This window comes from Poecilia reticulata, linkage group LG22 (genome assembly GCF_000633615.1).
Source record: "Poecilia reticulata strain Guanapo linkage group LG22, Guppy_female_1.0+MT, whole genome shotgun sequence".
In the NCBI taxonomy this organism is placed as follows: Eukaryota; Metazoa; Chordata; class Actinopteri; order Cyprinodontiformes; family Poeciliidae; genus Poecilia; species Poecilia reticulata.
Genome location: NC_024352.1, coordinates 14,057,232 through 14,070,790, shown reverse-complemented (window position 1 = coordinate 14,070,790; position 13,559 = coordinate 14,057,232). Strand labels below are relative to the sequence as shown.

The window sequence follows — 13,559 nt, the reverse complement described above, 5'->3', positions numbered from 1 at the left end:
TATATATATATATATTTATTTTTTTTATTTTTTATTTTTTATTTTTTTTATTTTAATGAATGCCAATATAAACTTTAGTCAACCAAATCTATCCTCACAACACGTGACTGTCATTGAACAGCTAATAAAAGGTCACAACGCACGTCTTAATTTTCTTAACTAAAGGTCTTTTATAATTTTTTTTACTGAAATATGACAGAATGGAATAGACTTATTCAACTTAATGCTACACTCAGATAATATACACTGCTCTACATTTTATTATCCAAGAAAAAACAGCGACACGTGTCTAAAAATGTGTCTCCCACACACATAAATACTTACAAAGAGGAAAGAAGTGCATTGCGAGTGTTCATGAGCCCTTTACTTTCTCCAAACTGCCAACATTTTTGTTGTTAAGGTTACCGGAGAAAAATACGTCAAAGATAGTTTGTTCTTAAGAGCGCTCGCTCTGTCATATTTCCTCAAATATGAAAAACATGTCAAATTTTGATCAAATTTCCAAACCAATTTTTTTAGCATGAATTTAGTCGCACAAGTTGTTAGCTATTAACTTGTTTTGCAACTTATTATTAATTATAAATTAATAAGTAAACAAAAAATAAAGAAATATACAAATCTCACATTTCACCTATGCTATTTTCAATAGAAATGTATAGATTTCTGTTATAGCAAACTTCGAAGTAGTACAATTGTATCTAAAAAAAATTTTTATATCTAGTAGACGTTTTTCTAAAAATGACCATCACAATATGGCGTTGACACAGGAAATGGCTATACCTGCGCAATCTGTTTTTCTACGTCTACTCAAAGTAAACAGGAGAGGTTACATAAAATGTCGCCAGATCGACTGTAACGTCTGCTATTAAGGGGAAAGGACAATGATTACATTTTCTCCAATATAACGTCCAAATAGGACAAAGATACATATAAAACATGTATTTTTTCCATGTCATAACAAACATGATGTCACATAGTACAGAGATGGGAGGTTAAACTGTTATTTCTAGCATTAAATTGAAGCATTGACCCTAAATAGTTGATATTTTCATTTTATTTTGCAACATAAAATAAACTGTTATTGAAGGGTAAACAAAGTGATGCTTCTGGAACTGCAAAGAATCTCACAACTTTTCTACACTGACCTGCATTTTAAGATGCAACACAATTTTTGCAAACAAATTATATTTACTTTTTTCATAACTAATACTTAACTGTAAACCGAGTAAATCTGTTATAAAATGAGTTTAGTATAGCTCTCAAAGTGAGCTGTACTTTGACCTGCAATAGGCGAATGATTTAGCATAGAGATTTAGCAGTTAAAAATGTTTAATACAATGATGTTACTTTTGGGGTAATCCTAAATAAGTAAAAATGATTGCAAAGAGATGAATTAGTTATAACACATAATTCAAATAATATAGGCTTGTTAACCATACGGTTATTGCACAATGGACCATAAACTCAACTATTATATACTATGCAGCTAAAAAGGCTGAAATTGTATCTTCACCACTTCTATAAATTCGAAAACATTATGCTTTGCACTTACATAAGCAAAAAAAGAAAGAAAGAAACAAAAACCCGTGCCCGTCCATTTTCCTGAAAGGCAAAGGTTGAAACTGATTCGATTCTTTTGGAGAGTTCAGAAACTGGATTTTCTTTTTAATTCAATCTCAACTTCACAGTCCTTTTGAAATAGAAAACAACAAAATTCTAAACATTTCTCAATGAACAAATGTATGGTAACTTGAATTTAGAGAACACTGGGCTTTTCCCGCTAACTTAGAAGACTCTTAATAGTGAATTGGTCAAAAACGTCGAATCGGCCGGGCAGCACACGAATGGAATTTTCCCGAGGCTTCCTAAAAAGCAGTTGCAGCTGCAGTCTCATCGTCATTCGAGTAACGACGACTGGAGGATCAACATTAGAGGACACGTTTTGTTCTTTTTTCAGCATTTGGAAACAAGACAATATATCTGATAGCTTTTTAGCAGATCTTCTACTCTCGCGCCTTGTGAAAACAAACGTTTAAGTGTTTTCTACATAGTAGCCGTTTCTGTCGACGTTTTTATAAGGAGACCAACCAGCTACATTTTAACTGGTAAGACTACAGCAACACGCCTATATTTTCGTTTCTTGGGGGCTTAGTGCTTATAGAGCATTGTTTTGATGTTTTGTGTAGCTATTTGCTTTTAAATTAACATATAAACGTGGTTGTTGAATCACCCAAAGAATTTCTTGTTAGAAGAACTAGGCTAAGCTACTAGCCGAGCTCTATTAGCCTGAGAGTCAGGAAATTTCCAGAACTCTCCGTTCAACCGTTGGAGTTGCGCAACGCTACTGCTGTCAGTAGGGGCAGTATTGTGTAGAATTTAGTTACGTCATCCATATTTCTACAGTACTCGAATATTTGTATAATAGACTATCTAAACTTAATGAAATCAAGTTACGTTTGCTTTACAGAGATGCCTATATAGTAACTTTTTAATTTCTATCTTTTTTTCAGGGTTCGGCAGAAAAACCTAGAGATGGCTACACAGGTTGACTCTCACGCTGATATGGCACAGGCTCGCCAGAGCGACGGCATCAATGTGATCTTCGACCAGAAGAGCCCAGGCTCTTCACACTCCCGATCTCGCTCGCGATCCGTTAGCAGCTCTGCCAGCAGCCGTTCCACCGGTTCTGACTACAGAGGGCGTAAAAGCCGCTGTCGACGCAACAGGTCTTCATCCTCCTCATCTTCATCTTCTTGCAGGAGCGGGTCATCCTCTAGCTCCAGGTCCCGTTCCAGGTCCCGATCCTATCCGCGATGCCACCGACATTCTTCCCGCTGTAGATGTGATAACCACCGCAGTTATGGCGGCTACCGCCGGTCCCCACCCAGGCGCTACAGGGCACACTCTCGCTCCTTCAGTCGGTCCCCACCCCGCCGCTATAGGGGACGTTCTCGCTCCTACAGCCGATCCCCACCACGCCACTACAGGGCTCGTTCCCGCTCCTACACACGCTCCCCGGTATCAGACAGATATTCCCGCCATCGCAGAAGCTATAGGTCCAGGTCCCGTTCTTGGTCTCCAGCACGCTGGAGTAGGTACAGGAGACCAGCAAGTCAGCTGAGATGCAGATTCTCTCGATCTCCTTCCATGCCCTACAGGGGGCGATCGCGATCCAGGTCATCTGGACGTTCTGTCAGTTTAAGCCTGCGTGGTGAGTAGACTTTTTTTTTTTCTCTGTTTTTTTTTATTATTTTGTACAGGTGGTGAATAGTATTGATTGAATAACTGTCTTCTCTATTTTCATTGTGGTCCACAGACAAAAGGGAACTCCTTGAAGTTGCCAAGGCCAATGCTATGCGAATGCTTGGAGTGGAGAAGCTGGACCTTCCTGAAAGTGTGAAGCCTATCCTGTCAGAGCAGCCAGCAACCAGAAGTTCTTCACCAGAGCCTGTTACAGGGGTGAGGCATGGCTCCCAAAAGACTCATTTAGACGTGAGTGTTTTTACTAATGATAAAAAATATGCTATAGAAGAAATTGCCTCCTCGGTCACTGAGAAATTCTTTGTAAATTCTTTTTCTTTCTTTCTCGTAGCTACAGTACATTGCTATTGGCTTGGTGAAAGTTGCATAGAAGTAACTATTTTTAAATTTTTTATTTTTTTTTTAGATTTAGGTTCCTTACATGATTTTTTTTCTTGAGAGCACACCAAATGTACTACCTGCTCTTGGTCTAGTTTCTTTTTCTTTATTTCCTGTCTTTTGTTAACCTGACCCATGAGGGAACACACCTGCTCTCTGTATTTATTCCTGTCTTCATAGATAACATGACAGTGGTCTCCTTCACTCATCGGCACCTGGGATTAAAAGGCTGTCATGTGACATGGGTGACAACCATTTGTTTGCGTTGACATGTTCTGACTTTAGATGTTGCAGTATGTTTAATATATGGAATAAGCACATACAGTTAAGATAGCAATTCACTCTAGATTACATGCATATGCTTATTGCACAAACATGTAAATAATTTAGTTAGGTGTTAGTTCTGTGCCATTACAATGTATTTATGCTTTCAGATGAAATGGGTTATTGTTACTTGGCAGAATCTGCCACTCGCTGAAGGAGCACAGGTGTGTGGACTACATTATAATGACTATTCCAGTCAAGACAACTCTTCTCCATATCCTAAAGATAAGTTGGTACACAAGATGTGTGCTGAGGGGCTGGGGAACTTGCGTCTTGATCACTGTTCCATCACTCTTCCAGTTTAAACGTTGTATTTTTTTTATTATTATACAGCTTCAAGGTCCGTCCTTTAGATATGATTTAAGTAATGAAGGGCTGCATGAAAGCTGCAGTTTGAAAGTGCCATATATTAAGTAGAATTATTTAACTAGACCTTGAAGTCCATCAGTTTGAACTTCAGGTTGTAGCGCAGTTCCTTGCTCATGAGTAACTTGTAATCTGTTTCTCTCCTTGAATTAGGACGAGGCAGAGCCTGGTGTGTCCAGTCCAAGGATGGAAAGCAGGAAAATTGCTTTCAGTGTAAATGTAAGTGACTTGAGTGCAGACAGTCAAAAACAATCTGGAATAAAATGTGTGAAACCTTTTTTTTTTTTTTCTTTCTAGAATTCAGTTGCCAAGCCAACAGTGGTGGCTTCATCTCCTGCAAAGGTAACTCCCAGAGTTGACAGCGTTGAAAGCCGGAAACCCTATGACCATTGGATTCCCATCAGTGCAGGGCAAAACTCCAGTCCAAACAAACACCCTTAAGCCATTTCTGTGGCTGAGTACATGGACACTGTAAATAATGTACATAGTTTGTGAAATATCAATTTTGTGGTCATTTTCTTTCAGATGTTAAAGATTTAAATGGGAAGCTGTGAAGAATTCGTTCAGGTGGGATTATTCCTTTTCCTCTGTATTGTGTATTTATTAATAAAGAATTGAATCAAGAATGTCTTTTTTTTCTTTGAACATTGACAAAATGGATTTGAGTTGTGACAATGTTGGCAGTGTTACTAAGTAGCACTTAATATTTACTCAATATTTTCTTAAATGTTTGAATAGACAGTCAAGTTTGTTGAATAAATGTGTACAGTAGCAGTTCCTATAAAGCCCACATGATGGCACTGTTTTCTTTAAAATCATGAGCAATTCTGCCTCTTGACATATTTAGATCCTAATCAGAATGGATGTGTGTAATTTAGTTCAAATTGGCTCATGGTTGCCCAGTTCAGTATGATGCATCTTTACCCTGTTCCTACAAAACAGATAAATTTGCTGATTTGTATTATCAGGACATTGTTACATCTTTTCAAATGGGTGTAATCAAACTCAGAAGCAGGTGTGCTTGGTGTTGTGGCTGTTTTTCCAGCAACCCTAAAGGTTGTTGGTGGCAGCCTTGACAGCATCTTGGCACAAATGTTAGTAAATTATTGCTGAACTGCAAAGCTGTGTAATAAATCAAGAGAATTATCACTAATAAAATTAATTGCACATTGGAATTTCTTGCAGCCAGACTACATGTCCCTGTTCCAACTTGAGCTCAGACAATTGCTTTGATAGAAATCTACCTCAAGTCTTTTTTTCCAACTTGTATCAATAGAAGTGACATTCTGAAATGTGCCACAGCAAATGTTTCTCCAACAGTATCCCCAGGTATATCAACCTTAAAGTAGAAACTAAAATCGTGCCTCTTTATGGAATCTAAAGAATTAAAAACATTTCAGAAAAATACTAAATGGGTGCATTTAACCTCCCAAAAAGGTCCTGCAGAGGGTGCAATGCCACTGCATTTGCAGATCAGGAATAGGCTTGCATGGGAACCTGCATGCTCTTCTCAGCCAGTCACAAGGCTTTCTTGGTCACATCACAGCCTTAGGCAAGTTAGTACTGAGATGAAGGTATAATGGTAGTTAATATTTATTCTTAAGCTTAAAATATTTCAATCATAAGACCACACACAGCAAACACAAAAGCCAATAAGCAAGCAGGATTACTGTGTAATTAGACATGGTTTATTAAAAAGGGAGGGGGAATATCTTTTCTAAGGTTTAATACTGTACAAAGTAACAGAAGACAAAATATAAGAGATGCATGTCAGATCAAATCCACCAATCAAAGGACTCAGATTGCTTAAAAGCAAGCAAAAAAAAAAAAAAAAAAAAAAGGTGACGGGACAGACTAGACGGCTGTTCCTCTCTCCAAGTTCTGTTTGATCTCTGCTGTGTATTTGCCATAGAAGCGCTCTGCCTTCTTGTTGAACTTGGCGTTCCTTTCGTTGATGTAGTCGATGTCTGCATCGTCGTTGTACGCCCTGCGCCGGCTGTATTTGGCACGCTTCTCAATCCTGACAATCGCAAAAAAAACAACCCATGAAGGACTGCATGAACCAGTGTGGCTCCTACCCATGGCATATCCAATAACAATAATTGTCTGCAAGCAATATTTTTGAGGGCATGTGCTTAAATTTGGTAGGGTGAGTGGGGATGGAAAACCTAACACACACGTACATGGCTCTGAGGAAAATACTGTCAATTTGTGAGCTCCTACTCTTGATTCACCATGTCTTCAAAGCATTATTGTGCGTCATCCCTGGCAGCTAAGTCCTTGTCTAATGTTCTACAGTTGCATCTCCAACACAAGTCTAGGACTGTCAAATACAGAACAACTTGGGGAAACACTGGCGATCAAACGTTAAGGAGCCCAAACATTTTAAGACTTGAGGCACACCGGAGTGCAGACACTTTTTAAAATAACTTTATATAAACACACAAGGAAAAACTAAAGTATGTATTGAAATGCACACTTTAGATTTGTGCATTTCAAAACTAAATGCACAAAACTTCACAGAGCAAAATAAGGAAATGATGTAATGGTGTAACAGTAATGCTAGGTGCAAAAAGCATCTACTATCTACACTGACATGCCTGTCCCAGTTGTATAAGCTTTTACTGTATTTCCTCATAAATTTTAAGATCAACTGTTGCTTTGGACCAGGATTTATACCCTGGAGTTGATTTTGTTTCAAATTAGACAGGCTCTGGTCTATCACAGAAGCCGACTTACATCGCTGACACTTACTGTATCGCCACACTATGTTTGTGGTGTGCCAGTGTGACTCGACTCGCTCTCATTCTGAGATAAATGAAAAACAGGAATAGCCTGAGCCAATGATAAGTACCAAAGTTAAGGTAGATTTCCAACATTTGCTTTTCAAAAAGGGGTTTAAGGCTGGGTAAACAGGGTATTAACAAGGAATTAGTGTTTCTTCATACTTTTAGCTTCTTATGCCATTCTTCTGCTCCTTTATAACAAAGATGGATCAGTTGATCTGAGAAAGCTGCCATGTCAAAATGTCACTGGATTGGAAGCTCAAATTACCTAAAGGTCAAGACATAATAGGGAACTTCTATAAATTTACAACTATGACTTACTGTTTCTCAACATCCTCCACCATGCGGTCAATGCCGTCCTTTGTGGGAACATGGCTGCCGTAGCTCAGGCTATTGGATGTGGGGTAGAAATCCTCACCGCTGTGAAGCAGCACCGGCAAAAGAATTAGAAATACATAACCAGAGATAACCAGCATTTTAACACACTTAAACTGACTTTTCTATTCCACCATTGTGATTTCAAGCATCCAAACAAGGAAGATGATGCTGCTTCTGGGCATACGTGACAGTGGACTCCTTTGCTAGGGTGCATGTGGTAGCAGTAAAAGGGTAATAAGCCTCCAGGCACCAAAATCCTCTTGACATTAGCATGCATGTCCTGTGCATCTACACTTTACAAAACTTTTTTTCTGAATTGTGTAACCATGTCAAAATAAAATCCCAGGGCAAATTGAGGAGTGCATGGCTGAACATCAACTAAATTCTTTATGAACACATGATGAGTGACTTCTGAGTTGGTTGCACCTGGCCAATAGCTACAATTCATCTTTTTTATTTGAGATTTCAGTTATGCCCTTCAATCAACTTCATGATCCTTACTTAGCTTTTTGTCACACAAATTTTTAATAATAGACATAACTGATGTGATAATGTGAGTTAACAAAGACTGCCTCAAATGATAACATTATACACTAAATTTGTTGTGGGTTTTTTTTTTTTGAAAGTCGTTAGTTTACTTGAAATATGACCAATCTACCTAGAAAGTATCCTTTCAGCAAGATATTGGGACTTAATTTAAATAAATAATTCCTTAATATTTATATGAAAAAGTCAGTGATATCTGAACTTGGAATCTCGAAAACAAAACACAATTTTGTACAGCACTGTATTCTTACACACATACCTTTCCTCCCTTTGCTTCTCATAGCTTTGCAAATCTGGCCTGATTTGCTTAGTGAGTCTCTGGTACTGTCGGAATTGGGCCTCTGCATAACCTGTAGTCCATTGTGTGTGTGTGTGTGTGTGTGTGTATTTGTGGGAGATGGCAAGATAAAACAAAAAAAAAAAAAAAGAAAAAAGTTATAATTAGTGGAACAAACAGCAAGCAGGCACGAGGCACAGTAACACAAGCTGCAGCTGGTTAAGCAGGGCCGAAGAGACATATTCCCTCCTCCCATCCTCTCTCTTGAATCCCCTCTGGTGGAGGGAGATTGAGACACTGGAGGACAGCCACATTCAGCAGCAAGTTCTTTTCTCTACAGATTCAATTTGGAGACGTATGCGCTTATATTGTTGCTTCACAATCTGCCATCATGGAAAACTGGCCATACAAAGAGTCAACATGTTTCTCACTCACACACTGAAGCACAGTGGAAGAACAGAATCCCAGTGCTCTGCTTTTGGAATCGACACACTGCAATTCATTACTAATCACTAGACGAAGAGGGTTCGAAAGCGTGAGAACAGGGTTACCCATGCCTAAAATAAAACTGTTTGATCTAAACGGCATTCCCTAGAATGTTAATTCCAGATATAGTTAAAACGCTCACAGGAGGATTCCACAGTGAATGTAATCTGGAACTGACAGCGATTTTAGTGTGTGACACAATGTTTGGTAATAACATTAGCTGTGAAAGATCCTAAACAGAGATCAGATCAGATAGATTAGACTGTCGCCTGTAGTTCAAACTAAAGTGAATCCCGTGAATTGATCATTAAATTGAATATGTGGGCGGTGAGCTGCCTATTTAAAAGATAGAATCCTTGTGGTTCCTTCAAGTTATGGGACCTAATCTTATTAAGACAGGATGGAACATGTGCACAAATACTCCACCCCACCTCCCGAAAAAAAAAAAAAAAAACCACAACCTATGTGTTCTTCTCTCATTTAATATTGCTGCATTTTGTACTAGTTGACAACCCTATATGGGACAGATTTTCCATTATTATCTATAACAAAAGAGGATAGAAAAACTGCATTTAACATTATTTACTAGCCTTTCTACCCAGGGCCATCATCAATTATTATTTTTCTGCAGGAGTAATGTTACGGCATATCTGTTAGAGAGCAGCTGCCTTAGAAATTCGGTATTTTCCATGACGGACTATTTTATTTTAAACAGCTTTTCTGCCATTTCTTCTTCATTTTTAAACAAGTTAATGGTATTGTAAATAAATGCTTCTTAACTTTGTAAGAGGGTCCACAAAGAGGCGCTGTGAGGTGAACATGCCAACTGGAGGTTGGCATGTTCACCAACTGGAGGTTTATTCTGATCGCTGGTCCCTGTTCAACCGATTCTGTCTATTCCTAATATTTGATATTTTCAATCTGTTAAAGCAAATTTATCTTGATAAAACTTGCGTTTTAAAACATATGCATCATTGTCATAATGATTTACCTCTGAATAAAGCAGAGGGAAAACATGAAACTGGATACCATAAGTTAGATACAGCATCAGTGTCTATTTAATACAATCTGACAAGGTTTGTTGTCGGTAGTATGATCCCAGTGACTACTATGCAACTTGGATCCTGTTGTACTGTGACCACTGAATACATAAGCTTTTTATTAATACCAAAAGAAATTTGTTTAAGTAGTGAAAAGGGTATCTTACGTCATCTTCCAATGGCTGACATGTGACCTGTAATGCAGGTGAAACCAAATAGAACTGAGATGTTTTCTTTCAACGTCTAAGTGAAGCCATCAAACCTGCAAATCCTGTGTCCGGATTCTTCTTCTTCTTCTTCCTCTCCCATCGCTCTGCCTCATCCGCAGTGATTTCCAGCAGCTTCACTCTGTGATAGTCCTCACCACGAGCCACGCATTCCTTGAAGGTAAATGTTCAGTCAGAGCTGCACAATTTATCAAACCTCAATCTTCTCTGCAATATCAACGTGTGCAATGTCTCAATCACGAAAGATTGCACTGATAGTTGTCATTAAAAAAAAAACCCACTAAAACTCTACAATGCTTGTCAATAATATAATTAATCGACTTGGAGTTTCATTGTCCTTTATTTCCACATCTGGTGTAGATCTCTGGTATAGATCTGTCCCTGAGCTCTTAAGGCTCAGGGATATTATGATGATGTAAGGGGAAGTGAGCAGTGATCAAAAAACATTGGTTAATTGCAACGTTGTAATGTTTTCTTGCTATCTTGTGGCCTTTATAAGCCAAACCAAATTAGGTACCAGGCCTGCAAATTGTTAAGAAAACATTAAACGTCTATATATCGATACTGTGGTTAAAATATAACCGCAATATATGTGCCATTAGGCTACATTTTCTTCCCTCTTTTCTTTCCTTTTCCCATTGTGATGATAGACGATGGGGTCATCATCTGTCCGAGCAGCGGAACACATTTGACAGATTAAAAGTTATGCTAACCTGTAGTTAGCATGCAAGCTTAGCACAACAACACCGACATTTGTGCCTTGATCTCTCAGCCATGGTTTACTAAGATGTAAATAAGGAGACAACAATGGCAGGGTAATTATCATCCAGCTGGGCAAATATATTATTGTCAAGCAGAGTATGAATGCATGGTTCCTATGATATTACATACCCAAACATTGGATTCAAGTAGTCCTTTTTGATAGCAATATTCAATATATTGTATACTAAAGTTTTGAAAATAAAAAGGATGAGTTTATTACAAATTCTAAGGCCTTTTAACAACATGCCAAAGAAAGAGAGAGTCTAGAGAACAAAAAAAAAATGGAATAATAAGTATGTTTACTACAATTAGTTATTTATTGCCTTTATTTTTTTAGGTTCTCTACCATTCTGCACAAATTGCTATACAAATGTTATGACGATTAACATCATGACCGTATTATTTCCATTAAAACAGAAAACCAGCAGGTATTCCTACTGTTGCTACAGTAATTGATTATTACTGATAAAAAAAGCAGCCGTTTCATGTTATGCACTTTAGTTTAAAAGTTTGTGCGAATATCATGATACCACGGCATTTTTGCTCAAGGAATTCAAACCACACAAATTTGATTCCAGCCTATGCATAACAACGTCAAGAGATGAATCAGCGGAGTAAGAGTGATTTCTTGAATACGCATTTTGGAAACTTCTGTCTCTTTAGTGAAGCAAGAATAAAGAAATGCATCAAAGGCAAGAAGATAAAATTGTATGATTTTAACGAATCGTTATCGTGAAACTAGTTGGTAATCATCTGCTTTAAGATACAATCAAAAAACTACAAAAACACCTGTAATCACCACGACTGAATTCCTGCAATAATAAGTGTGGAAAGAATTATGATGACAGAGTATAAAGACAGAAAAAAATAAATAAATCAAGACTTCCAAATATGAAAAGCTTCGCAAACTAACAATAAGGTACTCAAGAGTGGGTCAGTGTTTTTAACGCAGTACTGTATTACAGATATAGTGGAAAATACCTTTTTCTTTTCATCTTCGGCAAGCTCCCACTCCAACCTGGATTTTTTAGCTTCCCAGTTTGAAGGAAGTTTCAGTCTCTTGTCCTCCTCCACCACCTCCTGATGATTCAGTTTACGAGCTTCATTCTGCGACGGAAATAAGATTTATAGGAAGATATTTTGTTATATGCTGATGAGGTTCACACATAGACGCTTAAACGGGTATTTCCATAAGTTATTTGTCATTTACCGAAAATACAGATGAATCTGGCAACAACTTACCCGTTTAAAATGCAACTCTCTGAATTTACGTAGTCTTTCTTCTCTCTTCTGGGAAGTCGCAGTTTCTGTCGATTCTTCTTCAGTAGCGGCAACTGGGTCCTTAAAAAAAGAAAAAACATCAGGATTTATACAAAAAGCGACGCAAATCATTCGTTTATTGTGATCAGTTTTTAAAATTACGGTCTGAATAGCCGAACACAGCTGACAGATTAAAAGTTAGTTAGCATGCAGGCTAACTACAGTTAGCTTAGCACAACAACACGACATTTTAAACAATAATTCATCTAAGCCGATTCACCTCTTATATATACAGTCAACAATAACTACCGATTGTCTTGTAGCTATACAAATATTTCCCCATGTAAATAACACTATAATACGACTACCTTACTACAAGACGCCATCGTTGTTCTTCCGTGAAGAAGAAAAAAAAATCGGAAATTCGTCAGTTGTACCGGATGTTACGAAAATAACAAGGGAAGCGTAATTAACCTTTAAAGAGAAGTAACAATAACACAATTCACTGTTTTATTCATAGTTTTATTCTTTTAAGAAATAATTTTAGATATATTATAGAGTAAATAAGAAAGCATAATTTGAAACCAATGGTTTATAACAAGCTTAGGTCTAACAGGGACAAAATAGTCTAAATAGAAAAACTACATAGAAGCTGCAGGTGTCACATAAGCAACTCTAAATCCAATATCAAAACACGGCAATTTTTGCACTAATTAAATTGTTTTTGTTGTTTCTGCATTAACTCACTCCACATTCACAGTACTGTTCATTTCTGTTCAGTTTAATTCAGTTTATTTTTTATAGCACCAATTAACATCATATCAAGACACTAGAAAAGAAAAAGAAAAACTCAAAAAACAATTCAGTCCAGGCTTGATAATTAGTTTGCTATTCAAAAGAAGTTTTCTGTCTACACTGACAATTGTAGTTAGCCTGTTGTCTCTGCATACAACAATTAGGAAAAGTGTCATTTCCACATTAAAGTTCTCACTTTTGATGGAAACAGAAGATAGAAGTAGCCACCAGAACTTCTTTCTGGCTCATTGGTCTCCACTTCAATTTCCTGGTGTTTTTGATTAAAGCAAAGGTCAATAGGCTGCTACAATGAACCTTCTCTAGCACTGTGTGCCTGTTAGCTTTGAATCACAGGTTACCCTGCAATTATTACACCTCTGCATTTGCTAGAAAATAAGTAATGTATCAGTTTTTAGACAGCCAAAACAGTCATTTGTACATCAGTATTTGGCTAAATTGTGCAATATGATCCAATTTTTCATTTTTGCTTTATAGTTTAGGATTTAGAACCCCCGATAAGTTGAACATTTGTGGACAATTTGTCTAACTTAACAAAAAAAGCTCTGAGTTGCAGCCAAAAAGTTGCTATTTTGGATGACACAATGAGTTCAGTCAATGAACAATGTTTAAATGTAATATTGGTCCTGATGAGACTATGATAAATATAATCAAA

The 13,559-nt window shown here is 37.4% G+C and overlaps 3 protein-coding genes across 7 annotated transcripts in view; 1 reads left to right on the top strand and 2 right to left on the bottom strand.

Annotated features, from left to right (window-relative positions):
* Positions 1-422, bottom strand: part of mgst3b (microsomal glutathione S-transferase 3b) — a 2,276-nt gene extending 1,854 nt beyond the window's left edge. Inside the window, exon 1 of the mRNA XM_008399606.2 lies at positions 325-422. Coding sequence (XP_008397828.1) covers positions 325-343 — 19 coding nt within the window. The 5' untranslated portion in view covers positions 344-422. The remainder of the gene's footprint in view (positions 1-324) is intronic.
* A 1,460-nt stretch (positions 423-1,882) lies between these two features.
* Positions 1,883-4,955, top strand: rsrp1 (arginine/serine-rich protein 1). 5 transcript variants are annotated; one of them, XR_532599.1, is made up of 5 exons: positions 1,883-2,105; positions 2,511-3,211; positions 3,317-3,492; positions 3,820-3,884; positions 4,074-4,166. XR_532599.1 is itself a non-coding variant. In XM_008399601.2 (5 exons), exons 2-5 carry the CDS (start codon positions 2,533-2,535, stop codon positions 4,768-4,770), a joined length of 1,065 nt encoding a protein of 354 aa, XP_008397823.1. In that variant the 5' UTR covers positions 1,884-2,105; positions 2,511-2,532; the 3' UTR covers positions 4,771-4,955. The 5 variants fall into 5 exon arrangements, 3 of the variants coding, with proteins under 3 accessions (XP_008397824.1, XP_008397825.1, XP_008397823.1); XM_008399601.2 differs by lacking the exons at positions 3,820-3,884; positions 4,074-4,166 and adding exons at positions 4,483-4,548; positions 4,627-4,955 and having other exon boundaries at positions 1,884-2,105; XR_532598.2 differs by having other exon boundaries at positions 3,317-3,884.
* A 1,040-nt stretch (positions 4,956-5,995) lies between these two features.
* On the bottom strand, positions 5,996-12,522 carry syf2 (SYF2 pre-mRNA-splicing factor). The gene is made up of 7 exons (XM_008399600.1): positions 12,460-12,522; positions 12,074-12,172; positions 11,813-11,938; positions 10,105-10,222; positions 8,299-8,389; positions 7,437-7,535; positions 5,996-6,349 (listed from the first exon to the last, which is right to left on the bottom strand). Exons 1-7 carry the CDS (start codon positions 12,475-12,477, stop codon positions 6,184-6,186), a joined length of 717 nt encoding a protein of 238 aa, XP_008397822.1. The 5' UTR covers positions 12,478-12,522; the 3' UTR covers positions 5,996-6,183.
* Between the last annotated feature and the right edge of the window lie 1,037 nt (positions 12,523-13,559).